The sequence below is a fragment of the Ruditapes philippinarum genome, unplaced genomic scaffold (assembly GCF_026571515.1).
Source record: "Ruditapes philippinarum isolate M1 unplaced genomic scaffold, ASM2657151v2 ctg9889_1_1_1_1, whole genome shotgun sequence".
Taxonomy (NCBI): Eukaryota; Metazoa; Mollusca; class Bivalvia; order Venerida; family Veneridae; genus Ruditapes; species Ruditapes philippinarum.
Genome location: NW_026862617.1, coordinates 77,120 through 100,206, shown reverse-complemented (window position 1 = coordinate 100,206; position 23,087 = coordinate 77,120). Strand labels below are relative to the sequence as shown.

Here is a 23,087-nt window from a genome sequence, read left to right as displayed (position 1 = left end):
TGCAGCATTGTCATTGTCAATTTTAGCTCAAATTCCAAGTTGTATACTAATCAACTGCAAATCATCTAATATATAAACTGTCCTGTTTTCGGGGTTTTGACTTGGGGTGGCTGTCTGGGTGAGGGACGAGAGAGACATACATATTATTGTCTTTGTTCGCAAACCCTGGTATTAAAACTGAAAAATAACAATAAAATCGACAAGACTTAGTGCAGAATAAGTTCTTTTATTTTCATAGAAAAATATAATACATGTTTCAGAAATGTTTCAAAAAAATAAATGCGACCCCTAGAAAACGTCCAAAGCGACAAAAATTGAAAATGTTGCAGGCTCGGTTTGATTTAGCCTGTTCATGGACTTCAGTGTAAATCTTAACAAGTTAAGACAAGAAAATGGTCATGAGAGAAAAAATTCACATCGATACAATTATATCTCATAGCAAACTCATTTCTCTGTTTCTCACATTCTCATAAAACTTAATCTAAAAATCCAATTCATAAAAGGTTTGTGTTGTTCAAACTGTTATATTTCTGCAGCGATTTCAATGGTCGTTAATGATAAACACCAATTACAGATTCGCATATAGTAACAACTAGGGACATCCAAAAACAAGAGCGACGCGATAATAAGACCACTTCCACATCGGTCCAAAAGTGGTCTTAATAGCGAGACTAAACTTTTGTACCGATGTAAATGGTTTCTGTACAAAAGAAGTATCTTATTCTATATCGAATGAAAAATCGGTTAAAATCTTATGATTATTTGTAAGTTATGAAAGTGTAATAAACATAAATTGATTTCAATAGACTGATGCGACTTTTTTCTTATATAATTAAAGTTCATGTTGCAATGTGTATGGTATGTCCTTTCTATGTCTGGATGTCTTTAACTCGCAATTAGCACAGAATCAAACATAAAACGTCTCAGCATTACAAGTTGGTATTCCTGAAATAAACTCTCTTAAAAATCTTTCAAAATAACAGTTAAAACGTAAATTATCTTAAATATGTGTAAGCTGAAACCAAAAGTCATAAAATGTATAATGAAAAAAAGAAATAGTTTGGCATTGTTTTCTATTTCAGTTACAAAATTCGTCATTGAAAACATAGATATTCAACTCTTAGATTAAATCAATACTTCAGTGATGATAAAACACAACAAAATGAACACATTTGATAATTACATATTTGATAGAAATAAAAGAAATAAAATGTTCTTCTCGTTGTTTCTTCATATTTCAAATGTTCTTTGTTTTCTTTTACACTTTAGCTACCAGGAAGGAAAGAAGTAGGACGAAAGCACTGAATGTAATAGAAGAGGAACTGTTGTCACAGACGTCCTTAACTGTAGCAGATAGGTTTGTCGTCCCAGTGTTAGTAGGATTTGCATCATCTGTAGCTGTTACTTCAAGGTCATATGTCGCCAGCGCACTTTTGTCTAAGGTGATTCCTGCTGCAACTTGTATTAGTCCTGACGTAGGATCAATTTTAAAAGCAGTCCCAGTGTTACCATCTTAACATAATGAAACAGAAGAGATGGTTATATTATGATATTACATTTCGTAGGCCATGTAGATATATCAATACCAATTAGCCTATTAGTTTTCTTTAGCTCTTGATTTCATTTCAGGATTGTTTCACAAATAATAATCTTGATTGACATCTGTATTGGGCGACCACGTTTTTTTATAAATATAAAAACTTAGATAAAAATCTTATCCGGAATAGTTTACCTTTTTTACTTTAATCTAATCTATTAAGAGGTAAGGGAATTGAGAAGGAAGACGATATAAACATGAAAGAAAAAGACAAGGAATTTAAATTAAGTTTTTATCTTTAAGGTTTTTGGGCAGGTTTAAAGACTGTAGGAAAACGTAAGAAGATAATCAAGTTATCGAATTTATTTTATTTAAATTCAATAAAATGTTAACGTATTTATTTTTCACGATATACATTATTGCCCGCAAATAGAGCGATATTTAGGTACTCGTGAAAAACAAACACACTGATATACGGTACCTTCAAATAGATGAGGATATCTCATTTAAAAAAGCGTTCTGTTTGATTATATCCTATGTAAGGAAATGAAATCTTCCCAAATATATAGTCTGAACATGCAACCTTTAACATTCTGAGGGTTAACAAAACTTGATGTTTGTAAGATATTCATACTTGTAATAGAAACATTTTCAATAGTCATTTAAGAAAATTAAAACGTTCTTAATATCGACATTAAATGTCCATTTCATATAAGTAGAACTTGATTTCGATCTTAAGAGAACACGTGAAACCTTTCATTACATATCGAGATAATGTGACAGCTCCATCTCTCGTTTTGCTATGAAACATAATTTAAAAAAGTTAATCAGTGGACATGAAATACTGAGCTTAAAACCAAGGTATCATTGCTTTGAGTATCGGAAAGAGATGTCATTTGGTATCGTATTATATATTAAAGACAATAAAAGTACACTTCAAGAGGTCAGCAAAACAGTTGACTTGACGACTATAAATAAGCATACACACTTAGGTGACATAACATAATGTGCCGCCTAAACTACTGAAAAAAAATCGAAACTAATGAAGGAATATCACCAGATAAGTAATGGCGAGTCATTTTAATATGTAAAAACTAGCTTGTACAAATCCTACACATGGCCGCAAACACTTGCGTTACTTACCAGTAATTGAATATGTAGCTATGGTGGCACCATTTTTGGGAGTGGCTGTAACTGTTGTCAAAGTTGCATCTAAATTAAAATAGAGAATTACCTTAGCATTATCTTGTCTGAGCACCATAATTTGTCAAAAAGATATATGTTGGTAAATTTATTGTTTAAGAGAACAATTATTAAGAAGCGAACAAAAAAAACAAACACTTTATAGAAATTGATTGGAAAAAAAACAACTTTGCAGGTAGATAAAATTAATTATAGATTCTGTGTCAATTGATAAAATAGTGAAACTTTTAATCAAATATACATTTACTGAATTTAATTTTTCAACTGTGCAACACTTGAAGAACTAAATAATACCCTCTTGTGAACCGTCAAGTATGCATGGAGTATACGCGGTTGAGAATACTGGAGGAGTGTCAGCCACATCTGTAACAGTAACTGCGATTGTTGCAGTTCCAACACCCCCGATATTATCTTCAGCTCTAGACAAAATGAAATGTCAGCAAAATGTTAAGATAAAACAACTTTGCTGCTATGATCGCCAAATGAATGATTATTGGTTGATTTCAGTTAATGTTTTCATAATATCAGATTATATGTAACTTCACAACTCAATCTTACTCACTTCCTTTAGTTTAGATGACAGACTGGAAGTTCTTCAGACTTTCTTATTTTAAAGACAAATGGATAGGGTTTAAATAAAGAAAATAAACAATATACTCTTTACCAATTCTTGAAGGGATTTCAAATGCATGGACAGATAACTCAAAACCAGACAGCTGATCTCTTTTCACTTTTTTGCTTAACAATATGCCGTCATAGTTTTACATCTTAGAATCTGTAGGTTTTGCTTTGAATTTATTTACATTTTTTTTAAAAAGAAACATATTGTAAATAAAAGTATATAAATATAAGTATAGAAGTACGAACTTGACTTTTAAAGTGTAAGATGTCACTGTTTCAAAGTCCAATGCAGCTGTTATTGTCAGCCCACCAGCCGCTGATAAAGCAAATGGAGTAACAGCTGTTACAAGAGAGTAGGATGCAATAGAAGTAGCATCAGTAGTGGCCACGTATGTCACGATCATTGTATTGAGTGTCTGATCTTCTGGAATAGTAGTTGTTCCTGGTCCATCTGCCCCGCTTATTGTTGGCTCTGTCCAACCGTCAATTGCTGCATCTGTTTGAGATAATGTTATATGTGTTTTAATAATGTCCCATTTTAGTCAAATTTTATTGTTTTCTTAGTGAAAATATATGTAAGGGCTTTTTTAATGTGTCAATTAGTTAAAAAAAAGATGTTTCTAAAATAGAATAAGAGTTAACTTATTTCCGATTATGTGATGTTCTTTAACAGTTTGCCCAAGACAAGTGTTAGAAATTATTTCACAATAGAAAAATAGTCTTATGGTAAGGTTGACACATTCCTTTAAATGAAAATGGAAATTAAACGCAAATTTTGAATAAGTTTAAATCAAGAAAATCACTAATCATTGATCTAACTATTCCTTTGCGCTTAACTTAAATGTTTCTTATACTTAGCTAAACAAGTTCATAATATGTAAACAACATAAACTGTTCTCATATAACTTTAAAATATGATGTTCAGATAAACTACTGGAATAAAAGATTTAAACCAGTTGACATGTGTCAGAAAGTAATGATTAAATGAAAGTATGAAAATAACCTTATTTGATATTGTGCTATTTAACTAATAGATTTCTTTTAACATTATACTAACAAGAATAATACCTATGTTACTATATTTAATGACAAAATCTTTGGTATTTCAAGGCCATGATGGCAAGATCTAGGGCATTATCTTATTTTGGTCGTCTTGCTACTCGGCATTATTTTTCAATAATGAGCGCAAGTGCAAAATGACATAATCAACTCTCAGTGACTTTAAAAATGATTCAATATCAACTTAATTTCTAGGCCAGGCAAAGAAAAAGCTGAACAATTTATGTATTGGGCAGGCTAGAATTAACATGAGTGTCCATCAATAAGTTTTAATCTTATCTACACTTAAAATAAAAGAGTACTAAGACCCTTAATTCTTAGTTAAATATTCATTAAGATTCTTCTGAGTCATAGTATGTAATATTATGTAATAATTTTATTACCTGTTGTAGCCGTTAACCAAAATTACAACAAATCAAACAACTAAACATAAAGTAAACTCACATTTTAACTTCTCTTGAATTGTCATTATAATAAAATATTTTTGAATCTTTTTAAACAATATTATTTGTGCGACAAATGTCTTTTTACGTTGATTTTGATTCGTGATATTGCAACAGAATATTTTGTTTCGAAAATTTAATACAATCATTATCTAAGTAATTGATTGACTGTATCTTCTACAATTTAGTAAATAATTATATCATTATCCATCTGAGATGTTTTAAGAAAATTACATTTTTTTGCAAATTCATTTTCAACTGAAGAACAATAAGAGAACAGTAAATTTTATTGCTTGCTAAAGGCAGTAACTGAATATAAATGTCCATGCTTTATGAGCAGTCATCATTTATACACAGAAAAGATATTGATTTCAAATGAAGCTTAAATTTATTCATAAAGTTACTTACATCCATTCTCCAAAGCACTGAAAAATACCAAAACGATAACTGAAATCCAAGTCCTTTTCATTTCGATTTTTTTCTAACAAAAAACAAAATTATGCGTTGAATTTCATATAATTGTGTCTTTGTCATAAAGAAAAAATCCTGTAACTAATCCAAAATTACTCATTACGCTGAGCTTATATCCCAAAAGATAACGTTCCCAAAAGTTCAATCTTTCAAATCAGCCAATCAGTATCGAGCCATTTAATCTTCAGATCTGAAAACAAACATAATGGGTGTTATGTTTTAGAATCTCACACAAATCAATGTAAATATTCTTAAATCAAGCAATTTGAAGACATTATTCTAATACTGTCTAACAAAAATGCTTATTTGATATTGATTAAAATTGACACACTTTTTAACGTTCTTTTTGGTGCTTTTTAATTGTATATCTTCTGTTTTACATTAAGGTGTCGTGTAGCTTTATATCTCTCATATTTTGCGTGAACTGCACTTGCATTATCGTGATCGTAGAAACTAATTGCGTGCTTGTAATATTTACCTCCTATATTTTTTTAAGCTACCTTGTTGTCCGATTTATTCCAATAAAATTTGGTTTCCTGAATTTGAACCACCTTTGTTTAAGTAACAGAAAAAGGTCGTCTACTTTCTTTTAGATCAACCTTCGCAACAGTAACACAATTCTGGCGTATTTCTTTGATATACTTTAATAATGAAGCACAACAATTTGGCTGTTAAAGGAACAATTAATGTATCAACGCCACCTGTTACAACTGATACTGAAAAAAGGAGAAACCATTTTTTTTTTAATTTTGTCTTTGAATTTAAGGATTTGAACACGCTAGTAATTAATACACGCTCAAATTGCTAAAATGATCATAACAAATACTGGGACATTAGACAGCATTTTAACGTGCAAACTAACTTTTCATATAAGTTTGAAGCTCAAAATCGTTTTGTATCGCGTTTATCCCATTCCATTTTAAAATCATGTGCTTGTGTGCCTAAAATAATGCAGGGAGGTGCGTCCGAAGTCTTCTTCCACCGGTAAAGCTGGAAAGTCTCCATATGGTATTCAACGTAATGGTGCGACATAAATCATACCAAAGAATTATTTAAAAGTCTACTGACTAATGAACTTTTTGATATAAAATCGAACGGCAAAAAAACTGTTTGCAATGTGTTAAACTGAACATAATTGAACATTTGAAAGTTTGTTGACTTCCCAACCACAAAAAGTGAAAATCAAAATATTTTTGTATTTTCTTAAAATTAATAAAATTTCTGCCACCGTAACAAAGAAAATATAAAAATTGCGGAGTTAAGGATCGAAATCATGTGTTTTAAGGGAAAGTACCGACTTGAATGTTTCTGGTTTGGTTTAACGTCGCACCAACTTAACAGAGGTCAGTCATATGGGGGCTTTCCAGCTTTACTGGTGGCGGAAGACCTAAGGCACGACCGTAACTTGAGTAGAACCACGGACGAAAACAGTTTTGAAAAACAAATTCTAATATGCTGATAACGTTAAAAAGTTGGAGACTTTGTAAACATATTGTGGATTATGTCATGATGACGTTGCGAAATTTGATATGATAAATACCATGCAAGGTTATCTGTGAAAAAAGGGAGCGGGGTGCAAAGTAATGTATTGATACTTTTTTTTTTAGAAAAAAAAATAGATTTATTGCAAATGATAAATCATAACATCGTATTATCGCTCAAAAGTAATTTCAAGACACTGGTACCAATAGTACAAAAACAATAAATTATAAACGCAACCAAACCCGATATTGCAAAACAAAATATAAATCATATTTAAAAAAACAAAACATCTTTCTTTTTTGTGCAAAACTTTGGTCCGGATTATTGTAAACAGAAACAGTCACGATAGTCATAAATTATAAAGGAACAAATACAGATCTAAATTACTAATGTAAGAGGGGCAGCGTCTAAACACAAGTGTTTTAGTATATTTATGGCTCGTTGACACTGCCATAACTTATTTTATCATGCTGTCATGTGACAATGGAGTGGTTGAGAAATAGGGGGACATACCCAAGCCAGATTTGAAAGGATACTAAAGAGATTTTACAAAGGGTGTAAAATGTTATTCGGAAATAATAATAAAACATGCTAACACTTTGTAATTGTCTTCCCCTACAGATTTGTTTTGCACAAGTCGAAACAGAGACTTAATCTTCTAAAATCGTTTTTATCTATTTGTTTATAATAGATGAAACAACTTGTAAAATTTAGCATTCACCAGTGTTATTTATTTTACTGTACAGTTCATAATAAGTTATCAAGAAAACAAGTTTTTTACCATTTTATCAATCTGCTTTCAAAGCAAAATGCCTACAGATTCATGCTAATTTTCATGAAAACTTGAAAAAATGAATAAAAAAGTAATGTATTGTCAAGTGAACAAAGAATGTACTTTACACATTGCAAATGGCACTTTCAATTCACGTAAATTACCAAATAAAGTTAAAAATATGCAAAAAAACTAGCTGCGTTAGTCATCGCAGTCACACAGTAGAAATATGGTGATTAATACTTCAAGATTACTCGTTTTTTGCACTACATGTAAATCACTACTTTAACGATGAAATTTTTTCTAAAAAAATTAAATTTTTTTAAAAAATTTTTTTTGGCTAAATTGGGGGGTTATTTTAGTTTGAATTTATGAAAAAATTGAAAAAATTTTAAAATAAAATTTAAAAAAAAAGGATGGAAAAACAGAAAAGTTTATACGGGAAAATTTTTAAGTTTTTTTTTTTTTAAACCATATTTATAAAAAAATTTTTTTTGAAAGCAAATGAGAAAACAAGTTATTTCTTTTTATTTTTTTTCCCTTTTGGGGCCAAAACGGGGTTTTTTTGGTGCCCAATAAAAAATTTGGGAAAATAAAAACTTTTTTTAAACAAAAACCAACTTTTTAAAATGGAAAAAGATTTTTTCCCCACATAAAAATCCCCCAAAAAAAAGGGATTTGGAAATTTGGGTAAAAAAATTAAAAAAATTTTGGTACTTTTTTTTCCCCCTAAAATGTTAATTTTTAATATTTTAATCAATAATTCATTTGAACCACAAAAAAATCTATTAATATCGTTTACCAGACATCGGTATTTTTTGATTAGGTTGATTTAATCCTAAACTTCTTTCACCATCAATTATTGGTCAATAGCCAATCGCCATTATCATATTGCTAATTCAACTACATTTGATACCGAAAGAAATAGCATAATGTCACTAAAACATAGTTTTTGCATACTATGTATAAATGTTTTGAATGCTAAAGGTGACTCCAAAACTGTTCTTAACCTCTGAATGTTCATTTCGCCTTGTTGTTTAATCTAACAAAGTAATAAAAAAACCTTCAAGAAGCATGTTTAAATTAAAACTTAAGTTTGTAATTATTCACTACGAAAGCCTAATAGTGTCAAATAAAATAAAAAAATAAAAATGCAAAGGCGTTATAACGCGAATAAAGGCGTTATTACGCGAATCAAAAGGCGTAATAACGCGAATAAAGGCGTTATAACGCGAATCAAAAAGCGTAATAACGCAAATAAAGGCGTTATAACGCGAATCAAAAGGCGTAGTAACGCCTTTATTCGCGTTATTACGCGAATCATAAGGCGTAATAACACGAATAAAGGCGTTAAAACGCGAATCAAAAGGCGTAATAACGCGAATAAAGGCGTTATAACGCGAATCAAAAGACGTAGTAACGCCTTTATTCGCGTAATAACGCGAATCAAAAGGCGTAATAACGCGAATAAAGGCGTTATCACGCGAATCAAAAGGCGTAATAGCGCGAATAAAGGCGTAATAACGAGAATCAAAAGTCGTAATAACGCGAATAAAGGCGTAATAACGCAATCAAAAGGCGTAGTAACGCGAATAAAGGCGTAGTAACGCGAACCAAAAGGCGTAATAACGCAAATTAAAACGCATTATAATGCTAATTTAATACCATATTTATACTCATCAAATTGCCTAGTAACGCGACCAATAGTGATCTGAATTTATTGCTCAAGATATAAACAGAATAATACAATATACATTTACAATAACTATCATTCCATTTGCACAGTAATATTGCAAACTATTTGTCATAAACTAATGAAGACTCTTTAATATTTGCCAATATAAGATGACTTTGGTGACTTATAGGTCCATTGGACTGGACTTAAATAAAGTTACTCTGAATTCACATATCACATTCATTGATTTTAAACACGTCACTATAGTAAATGAATTTCTTTTCTTATCTTTTCTTTTCTTTTCTTATATCTTATTGTATCTTATATGTGCGTCATATGTTCATTTATCTACGAATATGCGTTATAACGCAAATAAAGGCGTTAAAACACGAATTGAAAGGCGTTACAACGCGAATTAAAAGGCGTAATAACGCGAATAAAGGCGTTACAACGCGAATTAAAAGGCGTAATAACGCGAATAAAGGCGTAACAACGCGAATCAAAAGGCGTGGTAACGCCTTTAATCACGTTATAACGCGAATCAAAATACGTAATAACGCGAATCAAAGGCGTTATAACGCGAATAAAGGCGTTATAACGCCAATTGAAAGGCGTAATAACGCGAATAAAGGCGTTATAACGCGAATTGAAAGGCGTAATAACGCCTTTTTCGCGTAATAACGCGAAAAAATATGCGTAATTACGCGAATCAAAGGCGTTTTAACGCGAATAAAGGCGTTATAACCCTGATTGAAAGGCGTAATAACGCGAATAAAGGCGTTATAACGCGAATTGAAAGGCGTAATAACGCCTTTATTCGCGTACTAACGCAAAACAATATACGTAATTAAGCGAATCAAAGGCGTTATAACGCGAATAAAGGCGTTATAACGCGAATCAAAAGGCGTACTAACGCGAATAAAGGCGTTATAACGCGAATCAAAAGGCGTAATAACGCGAACCAAAAGGCATAATAACGCAAAACAAAAGGCGTTATAACGCTAATTTAATACCATATAAATTCCAAACAGTGGCCTAGTAATGTATGGAAGGAAGAACAATGTTGATTTAAATGAATTGATCTAGATGTACGTTTTATTATATGCCCTAAGGAATTTCGGGTCTGTCCGTCCGTCGGTCTGTCCATCCATCCGTTAGCAATTTGGTAATACGTTATGACCTATAAGTCACCAAGTCATCTTATATTGGCAAATATTAAAGAGTCTTCATTAGTTTATGACAAATAGTTTGCATTATTACTGTGCAAATGGAATGATAGTTATTGTAAATGTATATTGTATTATTCTATACGAGTTTAAATCTTGAGCAATAAATTCAGATCAATGTTGGTCTTCCTTTCTCGCGTTACTAGGCAGTTTGATAAGTATAAATATGGTATTAAATTAGCATTATAATGCGTTTTAATTTGCGTTATTACGCCTTTTGGTTCGCGTAAGTACGCCTTTTATTCGCGTTACTACGCCTTTTTATTTGCGTTATTACGCCTTTATTCGCGTTATTACGCCTTTTGATTCTCGTTATTACGCCTTTATTCGCGTTATTACGCCTTTTGATTCGCGTGATAACGCCTTTATTCGCATTACGCCTTTTGATTCGCGTTATAACGCCTTTATTCGCGTTGCTACGCCTTTATTCGCGTTATTACGCGTTTTGATTCGCGTTATAACGCCTTTATTCGCGTGAGTTTACGCCTTTTGATTGCGGTGCTGGTAGTTAACAGGCCTTTTTTATTTGGCTATTCACGCCCTTTTTGAGTATACGCCTGTGTAGAAATGCTTATTCGGGCGTTATAACGCCTTTGCATTTTATATGTTGTTTATTTTATTGTGGACACTATTAGGCGTTTTCGTAAGTCACCTTAACTAGTTGGTTAAATATTTATGAGATGGTTTCATTTGGAGTTTCTGTGAGTCATTTATTTTACTTATTATTGCTATTGTTAAGACTCAGTACGTCATTATTAATTTCGAAGAGTGAGTGACCCCGCTTTAAGTTGTTTGCTGTTACAAGTGGTCAAAATGAGAAGATTAAACAACAATGATAATGAAGATTAGAATGTTGTATAATACTGTCGATATTCTATTGCGTTGCAAAAATTCCGATAATATAAGTAGGTATATGTTTTTATAGTTCTGTAACACATTTATTTATGGTTTTTTTATCATAATATATTATGCTCAAATTAAGATTTATCAATTTTGTAAGATATCAAAAAGCATTATTCATAAAGATATTACCGAATTATAACATAACATGACTTGTAAATAAAGGGAGGTAATAAAAAATATTTTTCTTTAGACTAAGTCAAATTTTACAATAAGAAATGAATGCATTAATTTGAATGATACATATAATTTGTACAAATATTTGCTGTACATATTTTACATATTCTTCCATGTATTTTGAAATTGTTTTATAAGCATAATTATAACACATATATATTATTTCATTTAAGTGTGGTATACAACTTCAGTTACAACATTCTGGATCTTTAATTAATTTTTTCAAAGGTCCACATTTTTGCGAAAGTACACGTGAGGTTGATATTATAGTCGTAGGATAACCAACCAGTTTTTAACTCAGACTTGGATCGGATACATTCTTCGGTCCATATGCTTGGCTTGTTTCTTTTTTATCAGCCCAAAACAAAATCAAGTGATTTTTTTCAAGGAAATTGTCTAAATCGTCTCATCCCATATTTTGTTGATATACTATAATTCTACAACAATAGCTCAGGTCACATCACATAAATTGTTTGGTGTAACTTTATCTCACGATGCACGTTGGAAAACCAATATTCATGTTAAGTACTTGATAAAGCCTTGAAAGACCTGTGCTTACTCATAAAGTTTTAAATTTATTTATCACTTATAAGTTTAGATCGCATGCATTATTCTTTTTTAACGCCCACCTTTTGAATATTCTTGATGTAGTCTGGGATAACTATAACTGAAGAACTAAACTGGAAGGATATGGAAATCCGTTCAAAATAAAGCAGCTAGAATATTCACGGGCCCTACGAAACGGTGTAACATTAACAACTAATCATTGACCTCGAATGGGAATCGTTAGAAAGTAGAAGAGGCAAACACAAATAAATCTCATTGTATTAAATGAAAATCCATATTTTTCCTTCTTATCTTTCAAATCTTATAACTCCTACCCAACAAATTACACAAAACCTTAGACATATTGACGATTTAACTCCAGTTTCACCCACAACAAATGTATACTCAAAACCATTTTACCTTCTACCATTCGCATTTAGAATTCCCTTCCTGAAACACTTAGATCTAGTCCAACTGTAAGCTTTTTTTTTGCCCAAAATGGATCAGAATATCAAAAGACTACCGTCTTACTATAATACAGACTCACGTAAAGATCAAATCTTTCACACAAGATTAAGATTAGGATGTAGTGCATGAGTGGGGATCTGTTCAGGTCTATTGTGGATAGACCAACAAGCACATGCGCAATGAGAGAAACTGTATCTCATTTTTTTATTGCAATGTATTAAATACAGAAATTTACGTCCAAAATTGCTCACTAATATAAATTGTATGATATATAACCTTCTTAAGGGGAACGAGCATCTCTCTATTGATGAAAACAAAAACCTCTTTCAGAATGTCCGAAAATTCATTTTACAATCAAAGCGCTTTGAGAAAGAATTACAATCAGTGTGAGTAAAGTTGACCTGTCCTTTGGCCTACTCTAATATATTCCTCATATTCCTTATGTTTATCTTACGTATTTAAAATTTGGATGTATTCAATAATATTTTCCTTACTTCTAGCATTTCACCATAAGTTACCTTAGCTTAGTTTCTCTATAGTCTTAATTCAACAATCAATTATTCTTTGCTGTAAATTCAAAGAGCTTACATCTAACAAGAATTTTTGTAAATTAATACAAAATATTTTCATGAATGTTACATGAAGTATTGTTTCCTTTAATCAAGTTCAGAGATGCACACAAATAGTAAAATGAACATGACCTTGCCCATATTCAATGATATACATATCGTACAATGTTAATCAAATGTATTTGCAACAGCAAGTCCCTTAAATATAATTATTGGTGCCTTTTAACTGAATTCTTTTAAATGAAAGACCCTATTATATCTTATAAGTCGTAAAATTAATCGCCAAACCGTTTTTGAAGCTTTTTCTATTGAAATATAATACTTAAAATAATTAACTAAAGACATCAAATGCTGTAAAATAACTCAATACTTATATTCATATAATACTAAAAAGGTATGGAACAAAGTGCATAATTAATACGTTTTTACCTGTTGTTATTAAAAAAAAAATACGATGGAAAATGATATGTAAGAAATAAGATTATTTTCAATATATGATGGGAGTTGTGATTTAACATTTTTTACAATAATATACGGTTTCCTGATGTAGCGGTCAACGTTTTTTTCCTGTATCATTTCGCTTCGTAAAACGAGTCCCTCAATACTGAAATGGTATTTATATATAAAAAACTGGTATATTTTATGAAGAACGTTGCACTTATAGTTTTTTCTCTTGTACTTGAAAGAAGAAGGAGAGAGAGTGTGAGGGGGGTGTAAAATAATTCCGTTGAAGTATCTTGTGTAAATCATTAAAATAATTACCTAATGCCTAATCATCAATCATGTGAAGTGGCCTGACATACAATCAATTGAAACGTAATAGACAGTCACCAAAATGTGAATCCAAGATAAAATTGTAAATCTGCCACTAGAAAAGATATATTATGAACAACCTAGGTAATTTTCAAACGATGTAAACAAACAGTCGTGACTTTTTTTCACCAAAATAAGATATCATTATTGCTTTAGCTAGCCAAAACTCTTCAAAACAGTCATAAATTTTATTTGGTACTTTAATCGAATTTTTACATCACGAAATTAATTGTTGTAAAGTGGGAGAGGTAAATGACACCCCTTATGATTTTTTGTTTGTTTTTATCCGGCGTAAAAGACTGAAGGCTATCTTAAAGCGACCTTCAGATTTTTTTTATTTTGCTGGCAAAAATATCTGTATTGTTTTAGACTAAGCATCTCAGTAATTCTATCTTGGAAAAGTGCATCATATCACTGATAAGCCTTCTTCAACACAGCGTCCCGAGAGCTATTTTTAACTTCGTTTCTAAAAATAGAAGATCGGAAAACGAATCGTCCGCTTTATTAAGCAGACCGGTAGGCTAGAGATATCGATAGATTTTCTTATTGTTTATGTATTTTAACGGCGGCAAATTTCATTTTCCATCTATAATTTTGTTTTGACAAGTATATGAAACGATTTATCTAAAAATAACATATTTAACCTGACCACTTTAAAGCTGACACCACTAATATCTTGACTGCAATGAATATGTGATTATAATATTATGACAATATATAGATATCACATCCCACTGAGGATGATACAACAAAATATTATCCCGATCCAAATGATATCAACATAGGCGATACAGTTTTATGTGATATTAATTTTATAATACCGAACAAACCGATTTGCAGAACAAAAACCCGGCTTTTGATATGCGCCTTAGGGCCGTTTGGTAAAGGTAGTAGACCGGAAAGTGATGACGCCACATAACGAATTATTTTTTTCATATATCTGTATCGAATGTTGCGAAATTGTAGTAAAATGGGTCCGAAAATATGAATTCCCTTTAGAGCAATGGAAAGACAAAAGAAAGTAACTTTAATTGTGTTTCAGTCGAAGCATTTGATACACTATAAAGAACACGTACCTTGTAGTATGCATTCTGTTGAATCAATGATTCTAAAGGAAAAATGTCAGTGCTGTATAATTATAATAAATCATATAAAGAAGGTAAGAAAACAATCAAAATTATGTAACGACTGTTGATTTTTTATCCTGATTAATTGTCAAATTGAAGAGATTTTTAATTTGATATTACGGTGCACGAACACAATCTATGAATTTGGTTAATCTCATGTAAGCAAAACTAGCAGTCAAAACCAACTCACCTGCTCCAGCTAAGAGATACATAGAACCCATTGAGTCACCTCTTACGATCACGCAGGGACAAACGTGGCTGTAATTCTAATGCCTCATTCAAGGTAACCCCTCAGTCACAAGGGAATGTTTAAGCAGTATGTTAAAAATTATGTAACGTCGTTAGTAAATGTATTAATGCGTGCTCTAAAATTGCATGCGAAAATGTCAAGTCTGTGGCTGTGTTATTTATTCATCAAAAAAGGTATTCTAAGAAGTCAATAGTATAAGGTATATGAATCATATCATAAAGCTTCAATAAGACTTTTTATGTGAGTTTTACGTCCCTTCAACATAGTAAAGGTTGCGTGGCTACTTCCCAGCTTTATTGGCAGAGGAAGACATCATGCAGTTGTCCCGTCGTGTATTTGTTCAGGCAAGAATGAGCAATTGAGTAGAACCACCGACGTTCTGTACGATAGGTGGATAGCTTCCTCACATAAAGAATCCAAAATACCTAGTTTTGAACCCACAGCGGTGAGGGTTCATTAAATTATGGGATTAAAAACTTAAAATATTCTATTAATACCCTCAATTTTGAAATCATGTATCTTACCAGTTTTTTTTATCGTTAAATATCTTAAATAATATGTTGGAGCTTATTACATAGCATATTCTATTCTAATATCAGAATTTTAAAATAAAAAGAAAAGTTAAAGCGTAAATAAAGTCATAATAGCTTTTATATATAGGGTAGACAACTCAATTTGATGTTAAAATAGTTTCAGTTGTATTATCCCGCTTATCTGGGCTGCAAAAATATCATCACAAAGATACTGATATTCTATTGAAATTCTAGTCGTATGATTAAGTGATTATACAGCTTTTTTCGGAAACGTTTTTGTCGTTATCATGCATGCTGAAAAACCATATGAAAAGGAAGTCAATTATAATCATAGCATAAAAAACTTAAATATTTATTTCTGCTGAAATATTAAACGTGGTATGATCAAAAAGTTCTCGGCCCGATATACTTCTAGCCACTACACTGACATTTTCACACGATACGTCCATACCGATATCTTATTGAAGATAACTGACCGAGTTACACGTTGTTTTACACAGATTAAGTAACATAAAACACACTTTGATCAGAAGAGGGGTGTGTCATTTAGACCAAATGGAGGAGTTGAAATAAGAGCCGCAATTAAGTACCTCTGTAAGAAAGGTATGTCCCCCAAGGAAATCCATGAAGACTTCATGGATACACAAAGGAAGGAGTCCCCTTCCTATAGTGCTGTGAAAAATGGGCTGCTGAATTTAAGAGGGGCAGGACGAGCATTGGAGATGATGAGCAGCCAAAAGAGGCCACCAACGATGAAACTGCCGAAGCTGTGCACGATCTGGTCATGTGCGGCAGAAGGCGAGACCTGCGACGCATAGCTAGGTAAGTGGGTATAAGCTTTGGTTCAGTTCAGGCAATTCTGACAGATGTCTATGGCATGACAAAGGTTTCCTTGTTGATCATATTTTTTCCGCTAGGTGGGTCCACAGTTGGCTGACGACCAAAAACGAACCAGGCTTGACATTTCAAGATATGTTTTGTCTCGCTAAGAGGATGAACCTGATTTCATCTACCGGATTGTATCACAGGATGAAACATGGGTCCATCACTTCGATCCAGAATCCAAAAATCAAAGCATGCAGTGAACGAACCCAAGCTCACCCCTCCGAAGAAATTCAAAAATCAGAGCATGCAATGAAAGAACCCAAGGTCACCCCTCCGAAGAAATTCAAGAGGATGCCATCTGCAGGGAAGATGATGGCTTCGTTGTTTTTCATAGTCAGGGGAAAATCATGATTGACTTTATTGAGCAAGGTCGTAACATAAACGGTACGTACTATGCAGATGAATTGAGACGTCTGCGTCAAGAAATCGCAGCAAGCTGACTGAAGGCGTTTTGCTCCTGCACGACAATGTGTCAGCTCACACATTCAAAGTTGCGATGGCTGCTGCAACTGATTGCAGCTTTTGAAATTCTTCCCTACCCCCCATATTCTCCAGACTTGGCCCGCTCTCACTTTTACCTGTTTCCGAAACTGAAAACCAAGCTTCGTGGTAGACTTTTTGGAAGCAATGAAGGTGTCATGGAAGCGGTCAATGAGTTCTTTGAGGACCAAAATAGAGAGTTCTATTTTGAAGGGTTAAACAAACTATGATAAACAAGATCAACAAGGAAAGGCGGCGTTCAATGAACGCAACCCGCACATGACCCAGCAACAAGAACCAGTGGCAAGGAGCCCAGGCAGACCCCAAACAAAAAACAGGACAGGGCACTAGGCAGAGCACGGACAGGCTAATCACTAAAATGATAAATAATATGTAACTGATAAGAAATTCTAAGAAAACAAATAAATGATTGAATGATAGGAAATAATTGGTAACTGACAAGGAATTCAAAGAAAACAAATAGACTGAACAATAGGCCCACAAAGGCATAGGGGAAAGGGACAGGAGACCCGGGGAAGGGGGGAGGGTTAAATTAAAGAAATAAGAAAGACGAAAACAACAAGAAACACAAGCAAAAGTGTCACCAAAACAGTATGAAACAACATAGACATACATCTGAGGAACACAGAGGGGCGCCGCCTTAGAACGGTCAGCAGCATAATTATGTCTGCTGGAGAGTTTAAACCGGTTAATGGTGCACCAAACCTCACTCTTAGCCCCTCCATGTTCCTATAAATGAGACAGTGTAAATGAAATGAATCCCCGCCAAGTGAAATTCTAACAGTTGTTAATAAATGCTTACAAAAGGTTAAAAAAGTAAAACATGTAGAAACATATAAAAGTAAACCCAATGACCATAACTAAAGTACTCAATGTCCTAAAGGAAGACAGAGCAACAAGAAAATCACCTACAAGGGCCCGACGAAGCAAGGCAGAAGACGAACATTAAGACAATCCAGTCCCAAAGGGCTTTTAGAACTTCCATCATAGAGTCTCCCACTTGGTCCGTCAGATGTAATCAAAAGAGGAAAGCGTAGTGTCAAACTGTAAAAGGGTTGAACACTAAGCATGCAGTATGTCTTAAAATAGTAGGGTCATAACATCTTTTAATAAAACGTTTAATGATTTTAGTAAAAACAGCAGAAAAATTACCATGACCCAAAATCTTACGAAGTTTGTAAATCACATCGCCATAAACACCAGGCTGGCTATTCCCTTGTCACAGAAGAGTTTTAAATCACTAATGAATTTTGAAATTAAATCAAAATTACGATTGTAAAATTTTGTAAAATATTATTATTATATAATTTATGATTGCGGTAGCCCTGTTTTAGAAGCTTGCTGGCAGTAAAAATATTCCGCTCGTTGAAATCCTGTACTCAAGCGAATCTAATTAACTGAGAACCACATATCCCGTAAGACGCTGCATGGGGTACGTCTCCATCCAAATGTGGATAATTAACTATACAAAAGCCAAAGTCATCTCTTTTATCATAGATTTTCGTGTGAATAGAATTGTTGTTGATAGTAATATGAAGATCAAAAAATGATGTCGTACAATTTTAATATTATTAGCCGCCTTGTCAGCTGGCACCAAAACAAATTTTGAATGAAAAGCTAGAATATCCTTTTTCAGATGTCTTAAAACTTGGTTTAGGTGGCAAAAGATGTTCATTTCCACGATAAAAATTAATAAGTGAATCAATAATTTTAAAGATGTTACGTTTCCATGTAACTAAAGCATTACTATCCGCAATTTCACAGGTGGACAACAGTGGCCAACGTGTATTGGTGTAAAGGGCGATTATATTGAAAAGTATGACCATTAGTTGGGTTCTCTGACTACCGGAAGTATATCGGGCCGAGAATTTTTTTATCAATCCTCGTATACGTACACGAAAGGTAATAATGTATAATGGTTTTAACTGGTTGAAATAGCATAAACTTTTTAATACTGCATATTTGCAGCGTCGCATTTCGTTGGATTATCGAGACGTTTATATAATCTATGTACACGGCTGCAGACGATTGATGAAGTAATTTCCACATTACAAATGGTACTTACAATCCACGTAAAGAAATAGCCTTGATGCGCTAATCAGGCAGTAGAAATATGTTGAGAACTACTGCAAAATCAGTAATTTGTCGCACAAAATAGAGAAAATGAGAATCCCTAAAGAAATTCCAAAACGGCAAAATTGAAAATGTTACAGGCTCGGTTTGATTGAGCCTGTTCATGGACGGTACTGTCAAGTGCAAACTACAGTCGACGCCCCCCCCCCTCCTCCCATGGAACTGGCTTAAGCAGAATTAAACATTTAAACATGTTATTGTAAAATCTTGAATTTAGAAAAATCTGCAGACGTGTTCATATGGCGGTTATGGAACCTTCAATGTGACACAGTAGTACCATTCCTAAAGAAAGCTTAACGCAGCAAAATTGTAAAATATTGCAGGCTCGGTTTAATTAAGCCTGTTCATAGACGGTAGTGGGAAGTGCAAGATACCGTCCACGCCCCCTAGCAACGGCTTAAGCAGAATTCAACATTTAAAACAAAAATGGTGAAATTTTGAATTTAGAAACACCCGCAGATGTATCCATAGGGCGGTTATCAAAATCGGTGTAAGGGCCCAAGTAGAAGAATGCGTATGCCCTTAATGAGAAAACAATGGGCGGAACTAAATAAAATGGAATTTTGAAAGGGGATCAGATGTTATGAAGCCTGCTTATCACAGATAAGACATAAAAATTTAAAAAGCAGGCAACATATCCTAAGGGTGATTGAACAATATTCAAGTAGAATTATAGGAACCACCTAAATCGATAAAGCCAAATAGTTACAATTTAAAATACCATAAACACAACAATAATGACAAGTTGATCGATCTTTAAAGATGGGAAATATAACATCTCTCATTGAATGTATGAGGCGACTTTTTACAGCCTCCACATGGCACAAAAAACGCTTATATGGCGAAAAAAATAGAGAAAGTAAGAATCCCTAAAGAAATTCCAAAACAGCAAAATTAAAAATGCTGCAGACTCGGTTCCATTCCATGGAAAGTGGCGTATGGGCGACTTTTTACAGCCTCCACACGGCAAACCATGTTAATCATTACTTGAGTCTTGAATCCTTTTACTCCTTGACATAATAGTACATTTTTCTTAAATTTGAATGTCTTGAAATTTTTGGGTTATCTAGGCATGCAGCTTTAAATGAATTTTTTGCTTGAATATTGCTTAACCTCTTTTGTTCAATTTATAAAATATTTTTTATTAGTTCTTGTGTCCATTGTAAACTATTCTCTTTCCGAAATGTTGTTTTTTATATTCCATTTCCAGAATCACCATGAAAATACCATTAGTACCTTAGGCAATCGCATCTTTCAAATTTCGGAATGTATCCGAGGAGTTCCGATTGTATCAAAGGATCCCAAGGGAAACAAGAGTGTTGCCGGGCGTTCTCTTTTCTGTGTATACCTAGTATTAGGATGTAATTTGTGCGGTTTCTATTTGTCTATAAACATCGTCACCGAAATTCAAAGCGAAGCGAAGCCAAATAATGACTTCATGAGAAACATGCGTTTATTAATATTAATTTGTAATTTGAAAACAAAACAAAAATATGTTTTGTTGTAGCAATGTCGACATTTGGCATAATTCTAATGTTCTTTCTTGCTTAAAATGCATATTTTAAATTGACACTTATAGTGGAAAAATAGTTTATGAATTTTAAAAACGTACCAGGGTACACAACACGCGAAACATTTTTATTTGTTATTTGTTAACAACTTTTGTTTCACAAAATGATGAGTTATTTTCTTTTAATTATTTTCCGTGTCAGATAAAATTAGTGTCGATATATGTTATTGTTCGGTTTAGTGACGAATAAATTAACTGACATACTTTATATACAAACAATCTACGTCAATGCGTAAACACTTACACACTTAAATAAATGTAAACATATATAATTCATTCATAAACCTTTCTGATATTTACTACATCTACCTCAGTTAATTTACCTGTGGTGTATTGATCTTGCCAATCGTTATGTCATCGCATCTTCTCGGCCCTTTCCGTCAGACTTCGTAAAATTGATAAAAGCCGAAATGTTCCGATTCTAATATTACAATGTCATGCCAAATCACTTTCAGTCGTTTCATGCACGTCGTGGCGAGGCACAGAGCATCGACAAATGATTTAAATCAACTGCAGCATGTAAGTCGACAAGACTACAGCTCGTATGAAGTTATCTCCTATGCGGTATACACAGCCCTTATCAGGGCTAAAATCTTTTATAATTTTCACCAGGCTATGCTCAATGACAGCTGTACAGTGAGGCTCATATTTCATTTATGTTTGGCTTATACCATTTTGTGCTTCAAAATAAACCCTTTATTGGCATTGCTGGTTACATGTTTGGGGTCCGTACTCGACAGCGTAAGTTTCATTTTGACCCTCATAAAGTTCCGATAGCCAAATTAAGAGAGTTTATTTAGGAATTTTAAGTAATAATTTCTCTTTTTCAAACTATTGAATTTTGTTTTATATATGTCACGTGGCTAAACAGTATATAAGTTGATTTCTTTCTATCATTTTTTGAATTCCAAAAACATTTGCGAAGTTGATTCAAATTCCGCAACGGACTTTGGATTCTATTGATTAAGCGATGTAGCTTGCTAACAGAAGGTCAGTTGTTACACTCGGGTTACCGCTCGTTTTTTTAAATAATGTACGAAGTGACAACTGATTTCCTCCTTCACTAGTAAAGTTTGAAAGTAACCGTATAACATTTTTAATTGATGGTGTGACTTAAAATACAAATGCATGTACGTTGTTTAATTTACCTCATTGCCATAACGTTATTATTACACGTATATAAAGATTTTAGTGAATCTGATACTGATATTACAATTAAGAGCAATGGCTCGGCTAGAGCATTGAACTGATGGTAAAGTTAAAACAAAAGAATCCAAAGAATGAGCCCAAAATGTTTGACAGACACATCATTTATAACGCCGGATAAAATGTGACATTTGTCACGCGGAAGGTCGATAGCCTTACACAACCGAAAGGTTGAATGCTTTGCGCATCTCCAACTCAAAATATATTCACAACCTATGAAAGTCAACTGTCATTACTCCTCCAATTGTTTGTTAACTCACTTGTCTTTCTTTACTTGTTGATGACGCATTGTTAAGTGCGCGATCTTGACAATAATTAAATATTAACATGACGTAGAAAGTTGTGAGAGGTCATCGTAGGTATGTGCACGAGGCATATCTAAGTTTTTACGACGATGGCTTTTGTACACTCAATTTGAGAGTTTTGTGCCAAAACTTTTAAATATTCATGTTGTGTCAAATATGTGAAACCTGTACTGTTGAAGGTGAATATCAATATGTCACGGAATGTGATATTAGGTATTATTAGGAATTCACCAAGATATTTTCTGGTTAGACTAAGTATGGCAAAATTTGTTGAACTGTTAAATATCTAAAAACATGGAATAATGTGAAGAAGGAGAACAATTGAATTTATTCGGGGCCACTAACAGCAATTTCTTTCGCCAATTGTTTCATTTAAATAAAATTTAAAAAGGAAAATAAACATGCGGTACTTAAACTTTTGTAACACCCTCTTAGATTATGTTACATGTATATATGCTAATTTAACCATGTAATTATTGGATATATGTAAAACAACTCTGTTCAATATTGCAATTGTGACAAAATAAAGAGAAATAATGGTTTCAGTGTTCATAATTTTAATATCAAAAACTATAAGAGATTTGCATTCATGTTAAAACAATATACATACAAAAA

The 23,087-nt window shown here is 32.8% G+C and overlaps 1 protein-coding gene across 1 annotated transcript; it reads right to left on the bottom strand.

The window, feature by feature from the left end:
- Positions 1-206: 206 nt before the first annotated feature.
- On the bottom strand, positions 207-5,446 carry LOC132719599 (protocadherin Fat 1-like). The gene is made up of 5 exons (XM_060703390.1): positions 5,272-5,446; positions 3,608-3,857; positions 3,035-3,159; positions 2,681-2,749; positions 207-1,512 (listed from the first exon to the last, which is right to left on the bottom strand). The coding sequence occupies exons 1-5, from the start codon at positions 5,330-5,332 to the stop codon at positions 1,259-1,261; spliced, it is 759 nt and encodes a 252-aa protein (XP_060559373.1). The 5' UTR covers positions 5,333-5,446; the 3' UTR covers positions 207-1,258.
- Between the last annotated feature and the right edge of the window lie 17,641 nt (positions 5,447-23,087).

Excerpts from the sequence above, each read along its gene's own strand:
- LOC132719599 (XM_060703390.1), bottom strand. The coding sequence starts at position 5,332 with ATGAAAAGGACTTGGATTTCAGTTATCGTTTTGGTATTTTTCAGTGCT. Across the intron at positions 3,160-3,607 it reads TCTTACACTTTAAAAGTCAA|AGCTGAAGATAATATCGGGG; the intron begins GTTCGTACTTCT and ends CATTTTGTCTAG. Across the intron at positions 1,513-2,680 it reads AGCTACATATTCAATTACTG|ATGGTAACACTGGGACTGCT; the intron begins GTAAGTAACGCA and ends CATTATGTTAAG.